Source organism: Solanum tuberosum, unplaced genomic scaffold (assembly GCF_000226075.1).
Source record: "Solanum tuberosum cultivar DM 1-3 516 R44 unplaced genomic scaffold, SolTub_3.0 scf00042, whole genome shotgun sequence".
NCBI lineage: Eukaryota > Viridiplantae > Streptophyta > Magnoliopsida > Solanales > Solanaceae > Solanum > Solanum tuberosum.
The window spans coordinates 1,082,765-1,110,058 of record NW_006238967.1 but is presented as its reverse complement, the minus strand read 5'-3'; the positions used below and the strand labels follow the sequence as shown (position 1 = coordinate 1,110,058).

General features: G+C 36.4%; 1 protein-coding gene across 1 annotated transcript; it reads left to right on the top strand.

Moving 5' to 3' along the window:
- Positions 1 to 27,294, top strand: LOC102581164 (coiled-coil domain-containing protein SCD2). The gene is made up of 17 exons (XM_006343127.2): positions 1 to 601; positions 1,038 to 1,207; positions 1,625 to 1,700; positions 1,868 to 1,909; positions 2,003 to 2,065; positions 2,525 to 2,574; positions 2,680 to 2,707; positions 7,649 to 7,723; positions 7,797 to 7,907; positions 7,994 to 8,054; positions 9,830 to 9,946; positions 10,058 to 10,176; positions 10,886 to 10,955; positions 21,719 to 21,760; positions 25,712 to 25,752; positions 26,134 to 26,260; positions 26,814 to 27,294. The coding sequence occupies exons 1-17, from the start codon at positions 209 to 211 to the stop codon at positions 26,882 to 26,884; spliced, it is 1,656 nt and encodes a 551-aa protein (XP_006343189.1). The 5' UTR covers positions 1 to 208; the 3' UTR covers positions 26,885 to 27,294.

Sequence of the window (27,294 nt, the reverse complement as noted above, 5' to 3'; positions counted from 1 at the left end):
TGTTAAGGTAGTGACGGAAAAGAAAAAGAAAAGACTCCAACCAATTTTCCGGTCCAACTAGACGGGAAATATCTGTCTCCGTCAATCTCTCCGGCGGACAAGCTGCTGTAGCGCTCGAAAATGAACTCCCAAATCTAGGCCACTACATTGTCGCTCATCTTTGCTTTTCTTTTCTAAGTTGATGATTTTGTACTGAACTCAAGTACTAATGGATCGAGCTCGAACTGCAAGTCCGAGGCAGTTAAGGAAATGGAGCAGCGAAACCGGAGCTCCCATGGCCGCTCTTACTGTCGGCTCTTCATCTCCAAGGCATGGCCGCTCTTCCTCTATCTCCGGAATGTCTAACATTAAGCGCACTCAGAATGTTGCTGCCAAAGCTGCTGCCCAGCGCCTTGCTCAAGTCATGGCCTCTCAAGCAGCCACTGGCAATGATGACGATGAAGATGGTGATGATGATCTTGGATTCCGATTTGCCGCTCCTCCACCTCCCACTTTTTCCAGGTCCAAGGTCAGCACTGCTGCCAATAGCTCTAGTGATAGCAATGCTATCAACCCTGCTATTCAGTCGGCTAAGTTAAATACCAGATCATCTTCACCTGCGGTAATTTCAAGACCTCGATCTATCCAGTATTTTGCTGTGCTACTTTTTGTCAGTTTTATTGTTCACTTGATGGAGAGTTCTGAAATATTGACCGCCTCTGGAATTCTACCTAGATAATCAAGTACAATCCAGTATGAATGTGTTCAAATTCAACTGCATTTGTACGTAATTTCAGTTATATAAGTCTGTTGTCAACCGTAAGGTAAAAAGATTGAATCTTCTGTTCAGAAAGTGACTATAGCTCAAGACACTGAATAGTTGTTAAATCTCTTAGGATTTAGTTCCTGGGTTTGTCGTAAAAGTTCTAATATAAAGTACAGAAGGGATATAGTTGGACAAATTTAATCTAAAAGAGCATAAGCATTAGCACATTATTTTTCTTGGCTCTGATTACCTCTGTATGGTAATTGTTTCCATTTCCTGCTTCTATGAGTAGCTAGCTAGGAATTTTGTTGAGGAATTGCCGTCTCTTCGTTCAACATCAGCAGGAAGACCAACTGTCCCATCTCGTCCTCCACCGTCAATACCAAGTACCCAACAGCCTGTGAAGACTCCTTCACCTATACCACCAATCGATCCTCCAACCAACAAGCTGAGAGAGAAAAGGTACTAATAGTGAAAACCTCTTTTCTGATCTTTCCTTTTTCCTTTTCAGTCTGACACTCCTACAAACAAGCAGCTAGAGCAAAGGGTCTAAACGATGTACTTTTGCTTTTTATTTGTAGGTTGTATCTGTTACTTGTCATGTATTCCATAGTTGCCAAGTTCTTGTAATCGTGTCATTTAATCAACTTTTAGATCCCACAATATTCGCTTTATGATTGTATTCTATTGCTATGACGTTTCAAAAAGATGTTGAACTAGCTTAATAATCTGTACATCTGCGTAGTTCTGTTATTGTGCAACAATGAAGCAGTCCAAGTGTGTCTTCAGGCACATGAGCTTCCTTCATATATATGCACTAGGTGCTTTAGCATGATTCAGTTCCTTTTCTCTGCATTCATCATCTAATGCGCAATGCAGATTCTCTCCAGATTTAAGACAAGTTAACTTGAAAGATACAGGAGATCACCGTGCTGCTTCTGCGCTTCGTGATGAAGTATGTTCATTGTGCTATCAAATTGCAATTCTCTATTCTTACATGCATAGTATTCAGTCATTAGACACGTAAAGTGTCTGTTGTGTCTCTATATACATGTAATTACTTGGATATATCACTTAACTTCAGTGCCCTTTCTGCTCTGATCCTTAATTTTTTTTGGGCAGTTTGATATGCTACAAGAAGAAAATGAAAATCTTCTTGGAAAGGTGCACGTTCACCAGTTCTTTTCCTCTGCTTTACTTGCATTAAGACATGCATCTCTGAATGTGTTTATACTGAATTTGAGAAATTCTGTGCAGCTTAGAGTTGCCGAAACGAGTTACGAGGAAGCAGAAGCTAGAGTGAAGGAGCTTGAGAAACAGGTTATGCCATTACTATTCCCAAACTGTGCACAAATCCTTCCTCTTTGTTACTCTTAAATACTTGTAACATTCATTTGCTTTTTCCCGTTGTGTATAAGAGCCTCAGTGCTTCATTACTGGAATTTACTGGTTTACCTGAAAGAGGATGAAAGGAATAAACTTATGTTTTGTCTGGTCTTTTGATAAAATAAGAGAGGAAAAAATACATTCTCAAAAAAAAAATTTCATTCTCAAAAATAAGAGAGGAAAAACTTGATTATAGTCAGCGTGTCATTCTTTGATGAACACCTCGTTTATCCGAAAAAGAAGTCATAAGATGATAATGATAATGGACACCTTATTTTGAAATTTTGCTGGGATAAATGTTATTAATTCTCATTTTGTGATTTATGCTCCACATATGTTTTAATTTAAACTTCAAGTTCTTTTGACAGTTGAAAGGCATTTCTTATGCATCAGGTTGCAGCACTTGGAGAAGGAGTATCTTTAGAAGCAAAGTTGTTAAGCAGGCAAAAGTCTTCCACATCTTTCTCTTACCACTGAATTTGTATTTATGCAAACCTTTTTGGTGGATATGCATGTATTGTAACATCATGATATCTTATCAATTGCAGGAAGGAAGCCTCTTTGCGCCAAAGGGAGGTCAGTTTGGATATTTGAGTTAATTGCAGATTAATTTGGTTACATTCCTTTGGTCTTTTGTGTGAGAGGATGTTTACTTAAAAAGCATAAAATATTAGAAGTCATTCTTTATCCAACTAATAACAGAATGTAAATGAAAAAGTTTATCTTGGCCTGTGTGGCTAGACATGACTCCACATATTGAGGAAAACACACACACAAACATGGTTAGAGTAGCATGGACCATTCTATTATTTCTAGTATGCTACATGATAGTTGGTAGAGTATGTTAATTTTCCTGCTTATTCTCGCTAAACTTTCATGTTCAAGTTTGAAATTATGTTATTAATTGTATGTTCAACTGTACTTGTAATAATTACCTAAGTTGCGCGGACTCTTCATTTTTGCTGCTGCACCTGTGTCAACACGAGACGGTTGCCGGTGTGGGATACATATGGGATTCAGTCAACCACATTGGATACTTTGACCAAAGTCCATGGACAAATTTGGGGGAAAGTTGAGATTTTGATTTCTCAAAATAGAAGATATAATAGATTTAAGCTAAGTTGGGCAGACTCTTCACTTTCGATGCCGCACCCATGTCAGATTCTCCAAAAATACACTACTTTTGGAGGACACGATATGCACCCGTTACATTTTTTAAGAGTCCGAGCAACATAGGATTTAAAGACAGAAGAAATGGCATAACTTCAATATTATAGTCCTTTTATCTCCTTTTTAGCTTTTCCTCTTGGTCAATATTCGCTGCTTCATATTTCAGACAGAGAGAAACTAAGAATTCAAGTAGTTTTGTTCTGATTTCTAGTAGACAATAGCAACGATCGGTAAGGAAAGTTGGTGGAAGGCCTCAAATAACTTTCTTTTTCTTTTTTTGAGGGGAAGAACTAGAGAGCTTGAAAGAAAAAGTTGGGGTCTTGGGGAAGAAAACCTAGAAGATCTTTATAACTCTATTTTATCAATTGGAAGTTACCAAGCTTCAAAAAAAAAAAACTCTATTTTATCAATTGGATTTTTTAGCCAAATTTTACCATCCGTATCCATACGTGGATCCGTACCCGAACAACATCATCATCATCAACAACAACATAATACCCAGTGGAATCCCACAAGTGGGGTATGAGGAGGGTAGAGTGTATGCGGACCTTACCACTACCTCGTGGAGGTAGAGAGATCGTTTTCGGAAGATCCTTGTCTCAAGTGTAGCAAATTCAAGTACATAAAAGGAGAAAACTATGGAGAAAACATAACAACTAACAAGAGAAGCAGTGCTAAGTCTACAAGAAAAGAACAAGAATAACAAAATAGTGTTATTCAAGAAGAACAAGAATAGCAAATTCAAGTACAAAAAAGGAGAAAACATGACAACTAACAAGAGAAGCAGTGCAAAGTCCACAAGAAAAGAACAAGAATAACAAAATAGTGTGATAATTGAAACACAATAAACAACAGACGATGGTAGATATCAATAGCAAGAACTACAATAATACGGCTAGTACAACAACAAACACCAACAAGCCTAAATACTCGAAAAGAAAGACAACACTCCACTACTTAGTGTAACCCTATACCATAATACACGTACTCCACACCCTCCTATCTAAGGTTATATCCTCGATAACCTGAGTTTTTCCATGTCCTGTTTAATCAACTCTCCCAATACTTCTTCGGCCTACCTCTGCCTCTCCTCATACCTACTATAACCAACCTCTCTCATTTCTCACTAGGGCGCCTATGCATCTCCTCTTCACATGTCCAAATCATCTCAATCTCGCTTCCCTCATTTTATTCACCACAGAGGCCACTCCCATGTTATCTCGAATATCCTCATTCCTAATCTTATTGTTCCTTGTATGCCTACACATTCACCTCAACATTCTCATTTCCGCAACAAGCATCTTCTGAACATGGGAGTTTTTAACTGATCAACTCTCTGCCCTATACAAGAAAGTTGGTCTAACCACCACTTCATAAAACCTACTTCTAAATTTTGGTGGTACTCTTTTATCACACAAGACTTCGGATGCAAGCCTCCACTTCGCATCAATACGATGTGTGATATCATTGTTGATGTCCCCATTTCTTTGGATTATAGACCCAAGATACGTGAAACTATCTCTCTTGGGGATAGCCTATGTGTCAAGCCTCACTTCCACAACTGCCTCATGTTGCATCACTGCATTCGGACTCCAAATACTCTGTTTTGATCCTGCTTAACCTGAACCCTTTAGACTCTAGAGCTTGTCTCCACATCTCCAACCTGGCACTAACTCCGTTGCGCATCTTATCAATCTATACTATTTCGTCCGCAAATAACATACACCAAGGCATCTCATTTAAGATGGACCATATCAATTCATCCATTACTAAGGCAAATAGGAACGAGCTAAGAACTGATCCCCAGTGCAACCTCATCTCCACGAAGAAGTGCTCCAGATCTCCTCGCACCGTTCTAACCCGCATTTTAGCTCCATCATACGTGTGCTTAATTGCCCTGATGTAAGCTACCGATACACTTTTAGCCTCTTGACATCTCCAAAGGACTTCCTGCGGACTTTGTTGTAGGACTTTTCAAGGTCAATGAACACCATATGTAAGTCGCTCTTCCTTTCTCGGTATTTCTCCACCAGTCTCCTATAAGATTGATGGCTTTAGTAGTCGATTGCCTTGACATGAATCCAAATTGGTTTGACATTTTAGCCATCTTAAAATGACATTAAACAAGCCAATTAACCACTCCATACATGCCTTTCGAAATTCCACCAGAATCTCATCCGGTCCTATCACTCTTCCCCTCCTCATCCTACTAATAGTGCACTTAACCTCAACCTTAATACACGTACAGTACCCAAAATCCCGATGTCTCTCAGAGTGCTCCAAATCACCTAGCAGAATGTCTCGGTCCCTTTATTTGTTCAAAAGCTTATGGAAGTAAGTTTGCCATCTTTTCTTAATTAGGGTCTCTTCCGCCAACACCTTGCCGTCCTTATCCTTGATGTACTTCACTTGATCCAGGTCTCCGACATTCTTCTCTCTCTCGCCTTTGCAAGCCTGTACAATTTTTTATCTTCACCTTTGTCCCTTAGCTTAGTTTACAGTCGTCTTTGCTGTTGTAACCGCTAACTTAGCCTCCATCTTTGCTGCCTTATAAATTTTCTTATTTGTCTGCTTCTCCTCCTCATCCTTGCATTCTTCCACCAACTTTGCATAAACTGGCTTCTTTTCTTCCACTTTTCCTTGAACTTCTCCATTCCACCACCAATCCCCTCGGTAACCACCAATGTTACCCCTCGAAACCCTTGGCCACCTCTCTAGCTGCTTTTCTAATGCAATTAGCTGTCTTATCCCACATGCTTTCCACATCCTCAATACTCTTCCATGCCCCATCACCATTAACTTCTCAGCCATATTCTGAGAGAGGGCAGGGGTCAAGCCACACCATTTAATCCTTTGTCAGTCATGAATTCTTCTTCCTCCTCCCTTGCTCAATCTCCAAGTCCATCACCTAAAACTTATGTTGGGTAGAAAAATTCTCACTCAGGATAACCTTGTAGTCCTTACAAAGGCATATATTGCCTTTCCTCAAGAAAAAGTAATATGTCAGAGTTTTAACGACCACGCTATGGAAGGTAACCAAGTGGCCTTCCTTCTTCGGAAAACATGAGTTAGGTATCACCAACTCAAAAGCTCTATTATAATCAAGGAGCAAAGTTCCACCTCCATTTCTATTTCCAAAACCAAAGCCTCCATGCACATTGTCAAATCCATTGGAAGTTAGATTTGGAAGTTGCCCCAATGTGGCCATTGGAAATCTACACCAATGAATATCTCTTAGGTGTTTAGTCTACCCCTCACCACCTCATCCAAGTCCTCCCAAAAGTGCTTCTTGATCTCCTCGTGCAAACCTACTTGTGGCCCGTAAAAGCACTAATAATGTTCAAAGTAAGTCCTTCAACAACTAGCTTAATTGTCATTATCTCATCATTGAACTTCCTAACTTCCACCACTTGCTCCCTATGGTCCCCGTCTACGAAAATGCCTACTCCATTCATATCCCTTGAGCCTCTCAAGTACCACAACTTAAACCTGTTCACATCCCAGGCCTTGGTACCTACCCATTTGTTCCCTGAACACACTATATTAATCTTCCTCTTTTTTAGAATTTTCACTAGCTTTATGGACTTCCCCGTCAAAGACCCTATATTCCAAGATGTTACCCTCAGCCTAGGGAAACTTACCACTCCTACCCCTCGCCCTCGACCTAAGACATGGCCCTAGTCTATCATCTTTCACCAAAGCCACCAAAGAAGGTGTAAAATACAAAGGCAAATACTAAGGAAAACTAGTTCAAACGTATAATCTGAAATGCAAGATAGCAGGCAATAAGTCTGAACTATACTGTAAATCAGAAGCAAGCAAGTAATCAATGAATTGAACTACATTGCAGATCAGAAACAGCGATCAAGAATTCGCACTAAACTGTAAATCAAAAGAACAGAAAAAGAGAACCACATTACCACAACACAAAGTATGCTACAGGAGAAGAAGAATAAGGATCACAGCAGTTATTGAAATGACAGTTCTGAAAAAGGAATTTAAACCATAGGTAATACCTCCTAATCCGTACCCCCGAATCTTAAAATTTAGATTTTGCTGAATATGACTCTTGGATTCGCATCCACGTCGGATACCCGCACCCAAGTCCGAGCAACTTAGATTATGTGTGGACTAATTATTTGGAGTAGTTCTTTGTTTATAATACATATGTTACCTGCTCAAAAAAGTGAAAAACTATATATGTTAAACTGTCTAAAGTCTTCTTCAAAATACCATGCCGACATGTTACAATAGCATTGTCTTGTCTCCTTGTAACTGCCTTCAAGTGTGCTTCAGTTTCAAATAATGTTTTACGCCCCAAAAGCAACTAAAGATTAACTGGTGCAGGCTGCACTGAAAGATGCAAAACAAGCAAAGAATGGGATAGCTGTGGAACTTGCAAGTCTCCACTCTAATGTTCAGGTAAACATCACCACCATTTGCTACAGCAATGTCTGGTTTTCTATCTAATTCTTTTTTACTACATTTGACATAGAAAGCGAAAGATGACGCAGCTGCTGCTGTAGATCAACTTCAGGGGACTGAGTCTGAGGTTAAATCTCTACGCTCAATGACACAAAGGATGATTTTAACCCAGAATGAGATGGTATCTAGCTGCACCTTCTGATGCTGCTTTCTTCATATGCAAAATTTTTCATCATAGAAATAAATTCCTCGCATACTATATTGTAGGAAGATGTTGTTCTTAAACGATGCTGGCTTGCACGTTATTGGGGTTTAGCAACTCAGTTTGGTAAGTAATGAATCAGAGTTTTGTCTTTTTCCTAGTCACACACATGATCTCTATTCTTTGTTTTTGAGAAGGAACATGATCTCTGTTCTTTGTTTTTGAGAAGGAACATGATCTCTATTCTTTTCTGAATTAGAAAATCTTTTTTCTTGACTCCGATTCTTTTCTTTTTCCTTTAATGGTTCATCATTAATTTTTGGTTTCCTGTATACTGCTACCAGTTACACTGACCTTTTATCATTAGCTATAGATTTGAAATAGTTTTATGAAGTCACCCAAGTTATGCCAATGTAACTATTGTATTTGATTTTCCGATTGTTTTATCATATGAAGTACCTGAAACCCTTCCATCACGCGCACCCATAAGAAAAAAGGAAAAAGACAAAAGGGCACACAAGATAGTGAATCAAGAAAGAAGAATGAAACATTGCAATTGCACATTTGAAAAATAGCTAGATTGAAAGCAGGTGCCTTTACTCCTCTAGTGTTACAAAGAAGGAACTTATAGTAGTGGCACTACTATTCACCTAGAAAACTTACAGCAACAACATCATACCCAGCGAAATCCCACAAGTGGGGTCTTGGGAGGGCACTGTGTACACAAACCCTACCCCTACAAGGTAGAGATGTTGTTTTTGGTAGACCCTCGGCTCAGGCAAACTATGATTACTTGCAAATTAACTATGATTACATTGTTTTACAACTATACCAAAAGAGATTAACTTTTCGTAACGGATTGCATCAATTAAATGCACCCAAGGGTGTTGCTTACTGGTCAATGAAGTGTATTGGAAACCATGAGGTCTCCGGTTCAAATCCCCACAGTGTCCTAGGCAAAAACACTAGGTGATTTCTGTAAAGATGGATCTTGGGCCTAACTCAACCCCAAAAGCTAGCTCATGAGGGGAGGTTTATCCAAGTCCATATAAGGAGACCAAATTCCCATCCCTCTACTGATGTGGGATATCTTAACACTCCCCTGCACGCCCAGACCTCAACTGGAGCGTGAACACTTCTAAATGGGGGCTCATCATGGTGAACAACAAATTGGGATGGGTCTGGCTCTGATACCATGTAAAGATGGATCTTGGGCCTAACTCAACCCCAAAAGCTAGCTCATGAGGGGAGGTTTATCCAAGTCCATATAAGGAGACCAAATTCCCATCCCTCTACCGATGTGGGATATCTTAACAATTTCTTCTCATTTATCCAACCCATGGCAACGGAGTTACCTGGTATTTGTGCTGGTGGGATGTAGGTACCCCGACCTCGTGGAATTAGTCGAGGTGCGCGCAAGCTGGCCTGGACACCACACTTATCAAAACAAATAAAATTTTAATACCCTCCTTTCCCAATTTTTATGACACTCTCTACTTTTAGGTCAGTTTCTAAGAGAATGACACCTTTCTATATTTTGTAATAATTTGATGTTAAACTTCTCATTTTACTCTTAATGAGATGACTTATAGCCACACAAATATGCTAATTTGAGACCACAAATTTAAAAGTTTTCTTGTCATGCTTAAACTCTGTGCCTAGTCAAATACCATCACATAAATTGGGCAGAGAAGATTTTTTTTGCTATTTCTAGTGCATGAATGTTGTCTACTGTTCTGTACTTGTCTAATTGCATTCTTATCCACCCAATGCTTTACTTTTTGTTAAGTTTTGACCCCATGTGTCCCTATACTCTTGTTTCATTGCTTTAGATATGTAAGAAATGTTACCGGTTTGAACTCTTGAGTCTCAAGTTAATGTTGCTCTGCTTTTCCTTTCAGGCATTTGTGCAGATATTGCTGCTTCAAAACACGAGTACTGGTCATCCTTCGCACCTCTTCCTTTTGAATTGGTTATCTCTGCTGGCCAAAAGGCAAAGGAAGAATGTTTGGAAAAAGGCAAGCATGATTTATTTATGGGTTTTCTATTTGATTTTGTGGATTACCTAGCTATGGGTTTATCACATGGTAAATATTTTGAATGGGCATAATCAATGTTCTCTTTTGCAGGTGATGACAATCCAGAGAGGGGAAAGTTTGTTCAGGATTTGAATGATCTCACTGGAGAAGGAAATATAGAAAGCATGCTTTCTGTTGAAATGGGTTTGAATGAACTTGTTTCTTTGAAGGTTACTCTAATAACTAGAGTCATTATGTTGTTCTTGTTCCTGTATTTTTCTTTAGTTCCTTGAACTAGGTAGAACATGCATTGCTTAACCTGTTTCTAAACTTTAGCTTTTAAGTACTTCTCATGTTGTTTATTACGAAGGTTATTAATTCTGTTATCACTAGCATCGCAAATCATTTTTCTTTGTTCAAATTAAAGATTCCAATGCTCATTCATTTCTTCACCAAGCCACTTATCAATTTAAGCATTAAAATTTCTACATTGCAGTTTAAAAAGAATATGATCAGTTTAGATTGATATTATGAATTTGTAATGCCTTAAGTTGATCTTAGGCAAAATTTTGGTAAAATAAGAAGGGACTTACTGAATATGTATCATAATGATTATTACAGAAGGTGAAAATAATTGGTTTTTGCTTGAAAAAAAAATTATGATACTTATGGTGTTCAGCCGAGGGATTGGGCACAGGCCAGTCTCCGGATTTGGAACACCAAGTTCATATTGAAAGGATGAAATCAACTACTTTAATCCATTCTTTTCCTATTTTCCTCTAGAATAGTTTGAGGTGTAAATAATCTCTTGCATGTAAAGTTACCCTTTTCAAAAGAATATATAATATCTCTTTCATGTCCACCAGGGTATTCTTTTGTTCTCCTTTTAGTTGGAAGAATAGGGAACTACTTTACCATTTACTGATATTCCTGATCTAGGTTGAGGATGCCATAGTGCTTGCACTGGCTCAACAACGGCGTCCAAACTCTGCTCGAACATCGATTTCAGGTTTGTCTCTTGTTTGTTGTTTAAATATTGCTAGTTAACTACTGGTATGTTCATATGTTTGTTTTTTGATCTCCAAAACCGTAAACCCTACTTGTAAATAAATATATATGTTATTACATGCTCTCATCAGCAGTCATTGTTTGCTTAGTTATATATCTGCCAATGAAATGATACTCGTTATAGACTCTAAGCTAAGGTCAAGGATTGTGGTTTGATGCTTGAAGATGTTCTACCTCATAAGCCAAGGTGTAGCCTAGTGGTCAATGAAGTGGGTGTAAACCTTGGAGGCCAGTGTTCGAATCCCAAATTCCTATAGAGACAAAAATACACTAGGTGATATCTTCTCATCTGTCTAAGTCTTGGTGGGAAGAGTTACTTTATACCTGTGCTGGCAGGAGATAGCAGTTACCGGATAGTGAAGTTGAGCGTTAGTTGGTCTGAACACCACTGTTTTGAAAAAACAGATGTTCTGCCTCATAAATCTGAATATAAAATTCAAGGCTGCTTACACCTGTACCATAATATAGATACCTACCTGTACGGTTATGTCCTTCTGAAATATAGACGTCTATATTTGGGAAGCAAATGTTACAGCATGTTATGTAATGCAGAAACTTACATACAGTTTCACATGCAATTTTTCCCTTTTGGGATGGTAACAAATAGAATGGTGATTGGCGACCTCCATGTTCTCACGGTAACATTGAGCAATAAATTAAGGTCTCCTCTTAATAACCATCATTTTGAAAGGCAAAGTTAGGAATCTCTGAGACTCACCTCGTGGCTCGCCTTACATGAGACAGACCCTAAATTCCTTGGAACGATTACAAGGACAAAAGTCTAATGTGGTTAATACCCCAATAGATTGAGGGTTGCATCTTTCATGTTTTGGGTTGTAAGCACTATACACCATAGAACATTGCATCTTAAATTTTCTTTGAAGTATTTTACTTTTTCTTTTCTCTCCATAATTTATTGCTTGGTCACTGTTTTTTGTTTTTGTTTTTTTTTATGACAAGGAAACCCGCAGCCGCTACCCTTTGGGTGCGCACAGGGTAAAACCCTCGCTCCTATGCAATAGCTCACAAACCACATAGGAGAGGTAACCCGCACTAGGCAAGCCCGGTGCGACGAGCTCGACCCAGAAGGCAAACCCCTTGCTTTGGGGTTCGAACTTGAGACCTCCAACATAGAAGTCCCAAGCCCAAACCACTGGGCCACCCCGAAGGGTCGGTCACTGTTTTTGTAATGTACACATGTTATTACACCAAGATATTTGAATTAACTTCTACAATTTTTGTAAGGTACACATTATTACACCAAGATATTAATGTTTGCAACAAATTTTAAAGTGATAGAAAATAAATTGCAATCACAATAAAATATGAAGAAACATAACTTTATTGATAAATAGTGCATGTATAATTCTGTTCCTCCCTTGATTATTCTCTCATAAAATATTTATCCATGATTCGATAGCCGTTAGTGGCGTATTTCTCGAACTAGGATGATGTGAATTTGATCTCCTTATGAATATTACATGAATTTGCAGAATATTCGAGATGCTTTTTCAAGGAAATATATTACCCTTTATATAGGCATGAACTAGGCTTTGGATTGAGTAGCTCCCAAGAATCCTAATTGGAATTGAACACATCTTGTAGAGTCCCAACTCGAATTGAACACATCTTGTAGAGTCCCACAAAATTTCAATATATACAAATGCCTCATGCTTCAAGGCTTGTCGGAGTGTGGACTTGATGAAACTCAAAGACAAGACTTGAAGTACTGATCATACTTCCACCTTTGCGGCTTCCGATTTTTTGATTTATGAGAGAAGAGATGAAGGACAAATTTGGTCCCACTAGAAGTACCAGATTTTGTAGACAATAAAATTTACATCGAGAAAACAATAATCAAGAATGAAAAAGTATCGTAACAATCGTATTTATTGATTTCAAAGTGCGAGTGTTACAATATCTATTATTCCTTTGATTTGTCTTTTCAAATATAAATTCAAGGACTCTTGAGCTTGATTTTGAATTTGTCTTGAACTTGATCTTGGATTCAAGGGATTTGAAGCTTGTTCTTGAATCTTCGACGAACTTGAATTTTATCTTGATCTTGACTTCAAGCTTGTTCTTGAATCCGGTGGTCTTTATCTTGATCGTTCTTGAACTTGAATTCTTAAACTTGTAGTTTATAGAGAAATCTATGGCGTTTGTGAGGACCCCTATTTATAGTTTTTAGAATAGAAGAGTTGCGATGGGAACAAGTTTCCCTTCACCCAGTCAGATTTAAGTGACATGACATATGAGTTTTATGGAGCGGGCTTGTTATTTTGACACATGACATGATCCTATTGGCTTCTTTGGTTGACTTAACATGCCACGTCATTTGCCACGTGGCACCAAACTGGGCCTCTAGGATGAAATGTTATTGGACTTAGCAAACTTGGCTCCTCTATTGTAGCCCAAATCAATTAATTTGGATTTCAATTAAATTTATACTTTTTGGACTTAATAATTAACCCAATTATACTAATCTATAATTTATTTGGACTAAATATTCATTAATTTAATATAATCCGAATCATTTTATAAATTTATATTTAATAAATTTTAAATGATTACAAATGCCCTGAGCTTCAAGACTTGTCGAGATATTTTATCTTTTGAAGACTAGGCTTGAAGTATTATCTAGACAAAAATTGCACAACATTAATATTGAGATGCACAATAATTGCACCACTCCAACATAATTGGAGTGAAGAAGAAGATTGTCAGTAATTACGCCATGCGGCCACTTTCCAATTGTAATAGGAAAACTAACATATATGTTTTGAATCCATTAGGACACAGAAATGTTCCTTTTTTTAATTTTATTTTCAATTCCAATTAAAACAAGAAAGAATTGTAATTAAACTCAATTTCATATTTACATGTTTTTCTATCGCCTTAGCCAAAAAGGAATTGTAATTGAACTAGGAGAAGGATTTTATTCTCATCACATGACATCTATACATAGATGTTCCTCTTCCGTTTTATTTCATTATCAACATCACCACTTTTGGAGTTTCTCCTCTCTTTTTTTCCTGATTTTCGTCACTTTTTTTACAGCTTGACATGTTTGTCGTAGAAAATTAATATCTTATCGTAGAAATGTCGAAATCATGAACAATTTGATTTTTCAAAAACTAGACTTATTGATCTATAACATATCCAAAATAAAATACCTTCATAATCATTCTATATGATTTTTTGAAGTTAGCTCTAAATTTTGTCATGTTGAAAATTTCAGATTTATGTGGCTTTATTACAATGCTCGTATCTTGATGTAGGAACGACGAAATCACAAGCCGCTTGATTATTTCAAATTTAGACATAAAGGTCTACAATATATTCAAAATTCAAAATTTACTACATTCAGGATTATTTTAGATATTATTATGAAGTTAGTTTTAGATTTTGGCGCACAAACAGTTTTAGATTTGCGCGATGACACCAAAGAAATTGTATCACAAGGTAGAAGTATCGAAATTACAATCCTCTTGATTCTATAGAAAGTAAATACGATTGGCTACACCATATCCGAAATTTGGATTGAAACTCGTTAAATATCGTTCTAGACAATTTTTTGAAGTTAACTTTAAATTCTGTCACATAGATGATTTCAGATTTTCGTTACCTCAAAATGTTTTATATCTTGATGTCGGAACGTCATCACCAAAAAGGGTTGTGATTGCCGGAAACTATACTTCAAGAGTTTCATTATCACCAAGAAAATATTGTCTCAAGTTTAACCTAGTTATCTTAACTTGGCTTGCAAGTCTCAAACGTCTTGACAGGAAACAACCTCTCCTTTACTTGTATTTTCTTTGTGTTGTCTTTTTTTTGTTGATCGATTGAAACAACATTTATATTTTGTAGAGGCTACGCAATGGAGAGTTTTATCATAACAAAATTCAATCTTGAAATTTGTGCATTAATGAGATCCCAAATACTTAAGCATAAGGTGTGAAAGGATGTGTTTAACGTCCCCGCCTTAAGATCACTAATTTGAGACTTTATAAGATCCCAAATATTTAAGCATAAGGTTTGAAAAGATGTGTTTAACGTCCCCACCTTAAGATCACTAATTTGAGGCTTTATGAGATTCTGAATACTTGAGCATAATGTGTGAAGGGATGTGTTTAACGTCCCCGCCTTGAGATCACTGATTTGAAACTTAATAAGATCCCGAATACTTGAGCATAAGGTGTTGTGTTTACGTCCCTGACTTGAGATCATTGATTTGAGGCCTTATAAGATCCCGAATACTTAAGCATAAGATGTGAAATGATTTCTTTAACATCCTCGCCTTAAGATCACTAATTGGAGGCTTTATGAGATCTCGAATACTCAAGCAAAAGGTGTGAAGGGATGTGTTTAACCTCCCCGCCTTGAGATCACTAATTTGAGGCTTTATGAGATCCCAAATACTTAAGCATACGGTGTGAAAGGATGTGTTTAACGTCCCCGCCTTGAGATCAGTAAGTTGAAGCTTCATAAGATCCCAAATACTTAAGCATAAGGTGTGAAGGGATGTGTTTAACATCTCCGCCTTGAGATCACTAATTTGTGGCCTTTCAAGATCCCGAATACTTAAGCATAAGGTGTGGAAGGTCAAATTTTATCCACCTTAAGGTATTAAAATTTAAGATCCTTTTAAGGAGAAATTCGTGGAAAGGCCAGCTTAAGGTGCAAAGGGACAAATCTTGTCCACCTTAAGACATGAAAATTTAGAGATCCTTTTAAGGATAATTCGTGAAAAGGCCAGCTTGTGGTGCAAAGGGACAAATCTTGTCCACCTTAAGACATGAGAATTTAAAGATCCATCGAAGGATAAATCCGTGAAAAGACCAGCTTAAGGTCCAAAGGGACAATTTTTTCCATGTTAAGGCATGTAACTTGTATACTTGGAGGATTTGAAGATTTCAACTTGTATTTTTGGTGGATTTGAAGACTTCAACTTGCAAACTTGAAGAATTTGATAACTTCAACTTGGATACTTGGAGGATTTGAAGACTTCAACTTGCATGATTGAAGTTAAACCTAAGAATATGAAGACTTCAACTTGCAAATTTGAAGAATTTGAAGACTTCAACTTGCATGATTGAAGTTAAAACTAGAGGTGTCGTAAATGAGCCCAACTATAAGTAACCCACCCAGAATTTTAAGGGTTGGGCACATGATAATTTGGATTGGGTTCAATCTCAACCCATTCAAGTCTTAACTCATTTAAAGAGAATTGTCAATTGAGTCGAATCAGTCTCCAATTTCAATCCGTTTTAACACTCTTTATTTGGAGTCTGGAGCCAAAAGGGTAACAAAATTGAATTAAAATACCAAAAGGGCATAAAAAAAATAAGGTTGAAACCAAAAGGGCAACTTTTGGACGGGAGGGTAACGCCGTGAGTTTTGTGGAGGAAGGCGCAATACCTATGCACCTTAATAGTTTGCCGGTAGAAGTCTATAAATCCTCCAAGTATGCAAGTTGAAGTCTTCAAATCCTCCAAGTAAACAAGTTGAAGTCTTCAAATCCTCCAAGTATACAAGTTGAAGTCTTCAAATCCTCCAAGTATGCAAGTTGATGTCTTCAAATCCTCCAAGTATGCAAGTTGAAGTCTTCAAATCCTCTAAACATGCAAGGTGTTAAATTTCCATGCCTTAAGGTGGACAAAATTGTCCCTTTGCACCTTAAGATGACCTTTTCACAGATTTATCCTTAAAAGGATCTTTAAAATCCTATGCTTTAAGATGGACAAGATTTGTCCTTTTGCACCTTAAGCTGGCCTTTTCACACATTTATCCTTAAAGGGATCTTTAAATTCCCATGCCTTAAGGTGGGCAAAATTGTCCGTTTGCACCTTAAGCTGATATTTTCACAGATTTATCCTTAAATGGATCTTTAAATTCCCATGTCTTAAGGTGAACAAGATTCGTCCCTTTGCACCTCAAGCTGGCCTTTTCACGAATTTATCTTAAATGGATATTTAAATTCTCATGCCTTAAGGTAGACAAGATTTGTCCCTTTGCACCTTAACCTATCCTTTTCACGAATTTATCCTTAAAAGGATCTTAAATTTTCATACCTTAAGGTGGATAAAATTTGACCTTCCACACCTTATCCTTAAGTATTCGGGATCTCAAAAAGCCACAAATTAGTGATCTCAAGGCGGGGACGTTAAGCACAACCCTTCACACCTTATGCTTAAGTATTTGGGATCTTATAAAGCTTCAACTTAGTGATCTCAAGGCGGGGACGTTAAACACATCCTTTTACACCTTATGCTTAAGTATTCAGGATCTCATAAAGCCTCAAATTAGTGATTTCATGGCGGGGACGTTAAACACATCCCTTCACACCTTATGCTTAAATATTCGGGATCATATGAAGCCTCAAATTAGTGATCTCAAGGCTGAGACGTTAAACACATCCCTTCACACCTTATGCTTAAGTATTCAGGATCTTATAAGACCTTAAATTAGTGATCTCAAGGCAGGGACGTTAAACACATCCCTTCACACCTTGCTCAAGTATTCAGGAACTTATAAAGTTTCAAATTAGTAATCTCAAGGCGGGGACGTTAAACACATCCCTTCACACATTATGCTCAAGTAATTAGGGTCTCATAAAGCCTCAAATTAGTGATCTTAAGGCAGGCATGTTAAACACACCATTTCACATGTTATGCTCAAGTATTCGTGATCTTATAAAGCCTCAAATTTGTGATCTTAAGGCGGAGACGTTAAACACATCCCTTCATACCTTATACTTAAGTATTCGGGATTTGATAAAGACACAAATTAGTGATCTCAAGGCGGGGACTTTAAACACATCATTTTGCACCTTAAGGTTGAATTTTGTTATGATAAAACACTCTATTGCGTAGCCTCTGTAAAATATAAAAAAACAAAAAAAAAGACAACACCAAGAAAACACAAGTAAAGGAGAGGTTGTTACCTATCAAGACGTTCGAGACTTGGAAGCAATGCTAAGCTAACTAGGTTATACTTGAGACAATACTTTCTTGGTTATAATGAAACCTTTGAAGTATAGTTTTCGGCGAAACCCTTTTTGGTGATGACTTCCGACATCAAGATGCAACAAAAATCTGAAATCACCTTACAAAATTTAAAGTGAACTTCAAAAAATTGTCTAGAACGATATTGAATGAGTTTCAATCCAAATTTCGGATATGTTGTAGCCATTCATTATTGCTTTCAGTAGAATCAAGCGCATTGTAATTTCGATACTTCTACCTCGAGATACAATTTGTTTGGTGTCATCGCGCAAATCTAAAACTATTGGTGCTCCAAAATCTAAAACTGACTTCATAATAATATCTAAAGTAATTCCGAATGTAGTAAATTTTGGATTTCATATATATTGTAGACCTTTATGTCTAAATTCGAAATAATTAAGCGGATTGTGATTTCATCATTCCTACATCAAGATACGAGCATTGTAATAAAGCCACATAAATTTGAAATTTTCAGCATGACAAAATTTAGAGCTAACTTCAAAAAATCATATAGAATGATTATGAAGGTATTTAATTTTGGATATGTTATAGATCAAGAAGTCTAGTTTTTGAAAAATCAAATCGTTCGTGATTTCGACGTTTCTACAATAAGATATGAATTTTCTGCGACAGACATGTCAAACTGTAAAAAGTGACGAAAAAACAGGGAGGAGAAGCTCCAAAAGTAGTGATGTTGATAATGGAAGAACATCCATTTATAGATGTCATGTGATGAGAATAAAATCATTCTCCTAGTTCAATTACAATTCTTTTTTGGCTAAGGCGATAGAAAAATATATGTATATGAAATTGAGTGGGATTACAATTCTTATAATTGGAATTGATTTTTTTTTAAAAGGGAACCTTTCCGAGTCCTAATGGAAACAAAACATATATGCTAGTTTTCCTATTCCAATTGGAAAGTGGCCGCATGGAGTAATTACTGACAATCTTCTTCTTCACTCCAATTATGTTGGAGTGGTGCAATTATTGTGCATCTCAATATTAATGTCGTGCAATTTTTTTCTAGATAATACTTAAAGCCTAGTTTTCAAAAGATAAAATATCTCGACAAGTCTTGAAGTAGGGGGCATTTGTAATCATTTAAAATTTATAAAATGATTCGAATTTTATTAAATTTATGAATATATTAGTCCAAATAAATTATGGATTAATATAATTGAGTTAATTATTTAAGTCCAAAAATATGGATTTAATTAAAATCTAAATTAATTGATTTGAGCTACAATAGATGAACCTAATTAGCTAAGCCTAATGACATCTCATCCTGGAGGTCCAGTTTGGTGCCACGTGTCATGCCAAGTCAACAAAGAAGCCAATAGAATCATGTCAAAATGACAAGCCCGCTCCATAAAGCTCATATGCCATGTCACTTAAATCTGATTGGCCTAAAGGATACATGTTTCTATCACAACTCCTCTATTCCACAACTATAAATAGGGATCCTCATAATTTAGAAAACAGACTCTAAATTCTAAACAAAAAGTTAGAGAAAGCTTGTGGATCAAACGCCATAGATTTCTCTATAAACTACAAGTTTAAGAATTTAAGTTCAAGAACGGTCAAGACCACTAGATTCAAGAACAAGCTCGAAGCCCTTGAATTCAAATAAAAGTCAAGATCAAAATAAAGTTCAAATTTAAGTTCATTGAAGATTCAAGAACCTCCAAAGCCCTTGAATCCAAGATCAAGTTCAAGACAAATTTATGATCAAGCTCAAGAACCCTTGAATTTATATCTGAAAAGATGAATCAAAGGAATAATAGAGATTATAACACTCGCACTTTGAAATCAATAAATACGATTGTTGCGATACTCTTCCGTTCTTGATTATTGTTTTCCCGGCGCGAATTTTATTGTCTAAAATTTATTAAATATAATTTTATAGACATTGAAATTTTGTGGGACTCTATAAGACGTGTTCAATTCGAGTTGAGACTCTACAAGATGTGTTCAATTTCAATTAGGATTCTTGGAGGCTACTCAATCTTAAACCCTAGTTCATACCTATATAAAGGGTACTATATTCCCTTGAAAAGGCATCTCGAATATTCCGCAAATTCATGAAATATTCATAAAGAGATCAAATCCAAATTATCTTAATTCGAGAAATACGTTACTAAAGACCCTTGAATATGGAGAAATCTTTTATGAGAGAAGGATCAAGGGAGAAACCAAATTGTACCCGCACTATTTATCAAACAAATTTCGCACGCCCAGTGGGACTCGAATTGTGATTGTAGTTTATTTTCTGTTACTATAAAATTTGTTGCAAACAAATTTGGCACGCCCAGTGGGACTCGAATTGAGCATGTCTTGTAGAGTCTCACAAAATTTCAATGTCTACAATTACACCAAGATATTTGAGAGTATGAGTTTCATACCTAAACTATCTTTCATACATAAACTATCACTCATTAGTTTGAGAAATATACCTTAGTGATACATGTAATACACTTTTTTTTTAAAAAAAAAACCTTGCCACATGGCGTATCGCATGGATAAAACATTCCACCTGGACAAAAATTAAATAAAGTATTAGTATTAATTAAAAGTTAAGATTAAAGTATCACTCTCCCCAAAAAAAGAAATTGACTTTTTAAAAATAAAATTTAAAACATTTTTCTTTCCCCACTCCACCACCTCCCCCCCAACCCCATTTTTTTAAAATTTCTTTTATAAAAGTCTTTTAAAAAATCTTACTTCAACCCCAAACCACCCACTCCTTCCAAGAAAATTTAGATATTATTTTTTTTAATATTCTACCCCACCCCATCGAACCCTCCGCTCTCTTTTTTTTGTTTGTATTTTTCTCGTTTTGTGTTAGATATGTCTATATGTTTTTAGGAAATAATTTTTTTCTTCTTGTGTACCGAATATAATAGAAATGCAAATTTTATTTTATTTTAAAAAACTTGCAGCAAGTAGATTTTTTCCTAGAAAGTCACCGAAAATTGACGTACGGTGATCTGTCTGACTGAGTTTTCTTCCCTTAAATATGGGGTTCATGCATATATCATTGGCCCTACTTTTGTTAACATAATTATTGGCCAGATGGGCTGCAATTATATGTAATAGCCATCTGCCAGTCGCGGAAGCTCTTTGATTCTCTACCAAAATCGTGGAGGCTTTGATACCATGTGAGAAATATGAAGAAGAACATTATTGAATTGTGTATCTATATTATTACATTTAGACTCTATTTATAGACACTATATTAGACTCCTTTTCCAACTAACATTACATTACAATCCTTTTTCAAGTAGGATTCTATATACTATTTCTATTCCTATTCTAAGTAGGATTGTATATACTAATTTTGTTCCTACTCCTATTCTAACAACCACTGTTGACTTAACATAGATTGACTGATAAGGTTTTTTCTGCTGGAGTGTTGGTCAGTTGGAAAAGACCATTGTCATAGAAGTCAAGTGGAGTTTACCTTATTTATAAATCCACAGCACATCTAAGTTTGCCTTCTGAATAAGAATCTGACTATCTTCAATGTTGTGGCATATGCAAACCTGTCAGCTGATCTTAAATGCAGTTGGCGTTCTCTGTTTGTTTTTTCCTTCTATTAATTGCGTCCATTTGTTCTACAACTCAAAGTCATCTTCTTGTTTAACAATAGGAGTATGATCCTTCTAGATTTATTGTGTTTTATTGTCTGTTGCAGACATCAAATCACCAAGTGATCCGAAGTATATGGAGGCATTTGGTAAGTCCATCTGATCTGTCATTCTAGTGAGGATTCAACTTTATGCATTCAGGTTGTTAGATTTCCTTTATGACCATCAAATATTGTCCCACTCAGACTCATATTTAACTAGTTGGAAATAAACAACCAGCTAATGTGTTGAACTTCCTCAGTTTTCTTGCCTATATTTATCCCTTCTATTTTTTACATTTTGCTGGTTGGATTAAACATGGAAAACAATCAGATACCCATCTAAACTTGTCTATTGATTTACATATTGGTTATTGGCTAGGCATCATTGGTTTGCACTTCATGAAAGTCTTAATTTTGATCATTCAAATCTCACCCATCAAGTGCATTTGTTTTTTTAGGTCTGAATCTTAATCATTAAATGCATTTTTTCTAATGTTTCAACCACATAATGGGTCTAATGGATCTAAATGGATTAAGATTTGTAATGGTGTCTTAATATCATCAAAATGTTTATTTAAAGATTTCTACAGAATTGGTATCTCACCTATTCCATCTATTCACCGCTACCGCCATTGTCCACCTTTAGCAACTATCGCCATTGACGCTCACCATTATCAACTACATACCACCCACCACCCACCCATAGACACAACTACCATTGCTGACTATCACTAATAGAATCCTAAGTAGAAAATTCTAAAGAAACAATAAGGGAAAGAAATAATCAAAACATAGAAGCAAGGCACATAATTGGTTACAAACACTTCCCAATTGAACTCAATCAAAGCACCAATACTATAAATGATTCCACAAACGAAGAGGCTCAATTTGAATCCACAAATGAGCAATCTCAAGTGAAAATCAAGATAGGAAGTTAAAGATCAACTAAGGAATGATCGAATGAGTACTCCACTAGCTAGCTAAACTAGGGCTAGAAGTGCCATGCCCCCAGCTTAGACCTTGGGCGGGACGGGCACTCGATGCCATGCTAGCCCGAGCGTACCTATAATATGATATTAGACATGAGTGAAAACATAGTTTAAAAGTATTTGAAGAGAAAAGTCTTGTAAAATAAATACTTTGCATAAAATGCAAGTTATAGTACTGAAATCGCTGACAAAGGACATGAAGGTCCAAACTAGAGCATGATTAAATGTGTGTCTATGAAGTCTCTAAACATAACTGAGCAAGGTCTACCGGGACAAGGCCCTCGACATACGTTAAACACATATTCATAAAGTACTAGAAAACTTTAAACTAAGCCCATGAAAATAGAGAGGGGCTCTCCAATAGTAGAAGATATGGGGCCTAGCAAGTGATTTGATCACGTGTCGGTGTACCTGAGTCTGCATCAAATAAAAGATGCAGCGCTCTCGACCGAAGGGACGTAAGATTCTTGTTAATCGAACAACGGGCGACTCAATCAAAACCAACAGAAGGATCCAAGAAATGATCAATGAGTTAAAACGATCAAAGCTAGAAGGGATTAGCACAAAATGAGAATTCGAACACAAGGAACTAATCAGCAACCAAGTAAGGCCAATTACTAGTGTTGATTCGCTATAAGGATCAAGGAAGTGGATTGAAATTGAAATAAAAGAAACTATGACAGTTAAATTTGAGATTTGTCAGAGTAGATGAAGTTTTCCATGGGGTAGAGGCTGTGATGTGGTCTGGCTGGTGCCGCAAGGGGTTGCTGCGAGCGCAACCCTCCTCCACAAACTCCACACTTTTGGCAAGCTTTTGCCTAGAGTCTGCGGTCCTTGATTCGGTAGCAAAGTAAAATGTGCGACTCGCAAAGTTGACGCGAGCTGTCAGCTTTTTGTTGCGATTTTGGACTCCGATTTTGTGCACTTTTTGACTTTTGTACTTTATTCCCTTCTAGAATTTGCCTTTTTGGCAATGTTCGTTTTGTACTAACACATGCACACTTTTCCTTCACTTCCCCTTTTGGATCAAAGACCACTCTTTGAACCTCCTTCAAGTTATGAAGATCACCAATAACAACTATGAACTTCAAAAACTTGACCTTTCCAATTTCAACTCTGACCCACCAAATTTGAGATTCGAACTCCTTGTGATAGGGAAGAAAACCCTAATGCAATTGAACCTTCAATTTAATCCAGATCTTCAGTCCCACTTGCTTGTTCTTCAAGGTCTCCAACCCAACAATGGTGAAAACTTCAATTCTATTCCATACAAGATTAAATCTTAGATCTTAGACTCATTAACACTAGAGAATTCAGATCTTATGTTCAGAATACAATTCAAACACGAATCAAACTAGGCTTTTAATTTTCGGAAACAAAAACCTTTTTTTTTTGAATTTTCTAATTAACAAGCTAAGGAATAAGGATTAAGAATTGTAGAAACAACTCTTTAGCGTAAACTCTGATACCAAATGATAGGATCCTAAGTAGGAAACTCTACAAAAAACGACAAGGAAAAGAAAAAATCAAAACGGCGAAGCAAGACTATTAATAATGAGTTTATGGGAAACATTGGATTGGTTATCGATACCTCCCAATCGAATTCAATCATAGCACCAATACTATAAATGATTCCACAAACGAAGAAAGCTCAATTTGAATCCATAAATGAGTAATCTCAAGTGAAAATCAAGCCAAGAAGTTATAGATCAACTAAGGAATTGACACTACACTAGCTAGCTAGACAAGAACTAAAAGGTTAGGCTAAAAGTGTAATCTCTCATCAATTCAACCTACGCTATTCTAGACTAGGAAGCCCCTATTTATAGCTTAGGCTTGATTACATTTTAGGCCCAAAAGTGACGCTGCAAGACAATGCAAAATAAACCCAAAATGTCACACTTCTTCAAAGTTTGCGCTCCTAGTTGCGACCTCAACAAGGAGTTTGCTGCCGCGTCCTTGACAGAATTGAGGAGTGATCTGTTTCGAGTTGCGACGCTGGATGCGGTTGTATGGCCTAGTTGCAGCATCGCATGAGTTGTTGCAGCGTCGCATAACACTTGGTCATCCTCTTCTTCCTCCCCCTTGATCATCCACATGTTGTAGACCTTCCTTTGTTGTTCCTCAAGGGTCTCCAAGGCCTCCTTCCGGAAAATAGCTTGTAGTATGTGTAGCTTCTTGGCTCGGCTCATAGTGAATGGCCTTGTGGAATTGTGTCAATCACTACCATCAATTGTTAAAACTAGTCATCATTTACAATTATCACCATCCACCACCATTACCACAAAAAAATCACCAAAATCACCACCATGTTATATATTACCAACAACATTATTCACCACCACCATAAACTATCACTATCATCCACCATAACTATTACACCAACTACCACCATCAACATCTATTGCCAACTACAATCACCATTAACTACTACCTACACCATCCCTGTCAACATCCACAACCATCACTGCTAGCCATCGCCACCATATAATTAAAAAAAAATATTTTGTTTGATATATTGAATTAGATTAACTTAGTATTTTATGAAATTTATATTTACTAATTTTTAAAATAAAGACAACTTTTATACATTCAAGGTGTTTAAAAAACAAAACCATATATGTATATATATATTTTATTTATTTATTTATTTTTTCGTTGATAGTATTAGATTAACTTAGTATTGTATTGAAAATTATATTTATTAATTTTTAAATAAAGACAAATTTTATACTTTTAGGTGTTAAAAAAACAAGTATTCTTAATTAATTAGTATTCAAATCTTAATATTTAGATATGTATTCAAATTCATACATCTGAATCTTGATGTACATCTTAATATTCAAATATGTATTTAGATTCAAAGGTCTTAATCTTAATGAAAACAAATGAGACCTTAGACATGGCAAAATAAGGGTGTGCCTATCTTGAGCTTGCTTGGACAAATCGTTGGTCTTGTCTAATTTATATGTTTGTCTTGTTTAATTTAAGTGTTTTCCAATGCCTTGATCTTGTAATGTCTCCTGAACTCCTTTTAGAGAGAATTATTTGAATTTTTCAATTTTTTCAGAACTCAGCCCCGAGGAGTCTGAGGATGTTCTTTTCAAGGAGGTATTGAATCCATCCAACAGTTACATTTACCTTTCTAATTCCTGCTATAACACATCTAGTGAATGTGATCCTTTGCCATTTGTTCAATAAGTACTTTTTTTTTCTCCAGAAATCTGCTTACTTCTCCCCAAACTGTGATAAATTTAAAAACAGTTTAATTATATTCTTGATTAAAATTATCAATTTCAAAGATAAACAACAAGACTACAATTTCTCTCTCTTATATAAGAGTCGGTATCTTATCACCCTATGATAACAGTCTTCCAATATCCAGCTTAAATGTGTTCTTATCAGGACAGCCTGTATAATGACCTCTTTCAATTAGCGCAAACTTGTCTCCTCCTTTTTTCTACGTCAAGTTTACCTTCAAAATTTTACCAGGCATGGCTAACTTACTTTTGGAGGAGAGCCAAAGCCCATGGTATACAGGAGGAAAAAGCCAATAAAAGGCTTCAATTTTGGAGTAGTCGCAGTGGTCACTCACCAACTTCTCATGATGCTGTTGATGGTACATTCCATACCTTTTCAGTCTATTACCCTGTTTTCTTTTTTTAATAAACCATGTCTAGAGGTACTTAATTGGTCAAACTACCATGTGTTCTGTATTGTACACAAGTTGGTAAATAAGCAAATTGGTGTATAATATTCTTGTAGCAAAGTCAAGACAAAACAAGATTTGACTTATAAGTTTGTGCCTATAGCCCTCCCAAAAATAAGTTTGTCTATGTGTGATGCATGCATACACACACCACACATAATATAGCTTGCAACATACGTAGTGGTAAACACACTGTATTGGACTTTGAAATATCAAATCTTATCTTTGTAATATAATATTTTGCGTAAACTTTGTGATATTTATCATTATCAACATAAGATAAGCTATTCAATGCATAATAAATCTTGAATATAATACACATACACACTATTCAAGATTAGTTTTTGGATTGTCTTACTATATACTTTTCTTTGGTACAATTGTCTTACTATGGTGATATTATTAGTTACTATCTCTTGTGACTGAGTTCATTTTCTAACATTTCCTGCGGTTGATATTTTAGTTGAGCAAGGTCTGATGGAGCTAAGGAAATTGGCCATTGAACAAAAACTATGGGAATCATCTCGGAGATGAATTGGTCATTGGTTGAGATTCTTCCGTTACTGGAGAGAAGTCTTCCCCACAGTCTAATATTACTGCTTGCGATATATTTTACTCACTGCATTTAAGCTCTTTTTCCACTCACTGTAGTATTCTTCCCAAGATTCATGTAGGTCCAACAGGAAGGGAGGGAGTCCAGTTAAGGTTACATGGATTTTTATTTAGTACAAACACGAGTACCTTAAGGATGATCATACGTAAATTCTGAAGCAAACTGTATTTAGAAGGGAGGATTTGGCTATGCTTGCCGTTCTGGGATGATATGCTTAGCTCCAAGTTTCGGTTATTTGGGAACTGTCATATTACTACACTGATGTATCATTCATATCCACACTTTTGTTTATTGTATTAACCTTTTAGTAGTAAATACTGTTTGCAACTTA

Coding starts and splice junctions, on each gene's coding strand:
- LOC102581164 (XM_006343127.2), top strand. CDS start 209: ATGGATCGAGCTCGAACTGCAAGTCCGAGGCAGTTAAGGAAATGGAGC. Junction 602..1,037: donor CCAGATCATCTTCACCTGCG/GTAATTTCAAGA, acceptor TTCTATGAGTAG/CTAGCTAGGAATTTTGTTGA. Junction 2,066..2,524: donor TGAAGGAGCTTGAGAAACAG/GTTATGCCATTA, acceptor CTTATGCATCAG/GTTGCAGCACTTGGAGAAGG.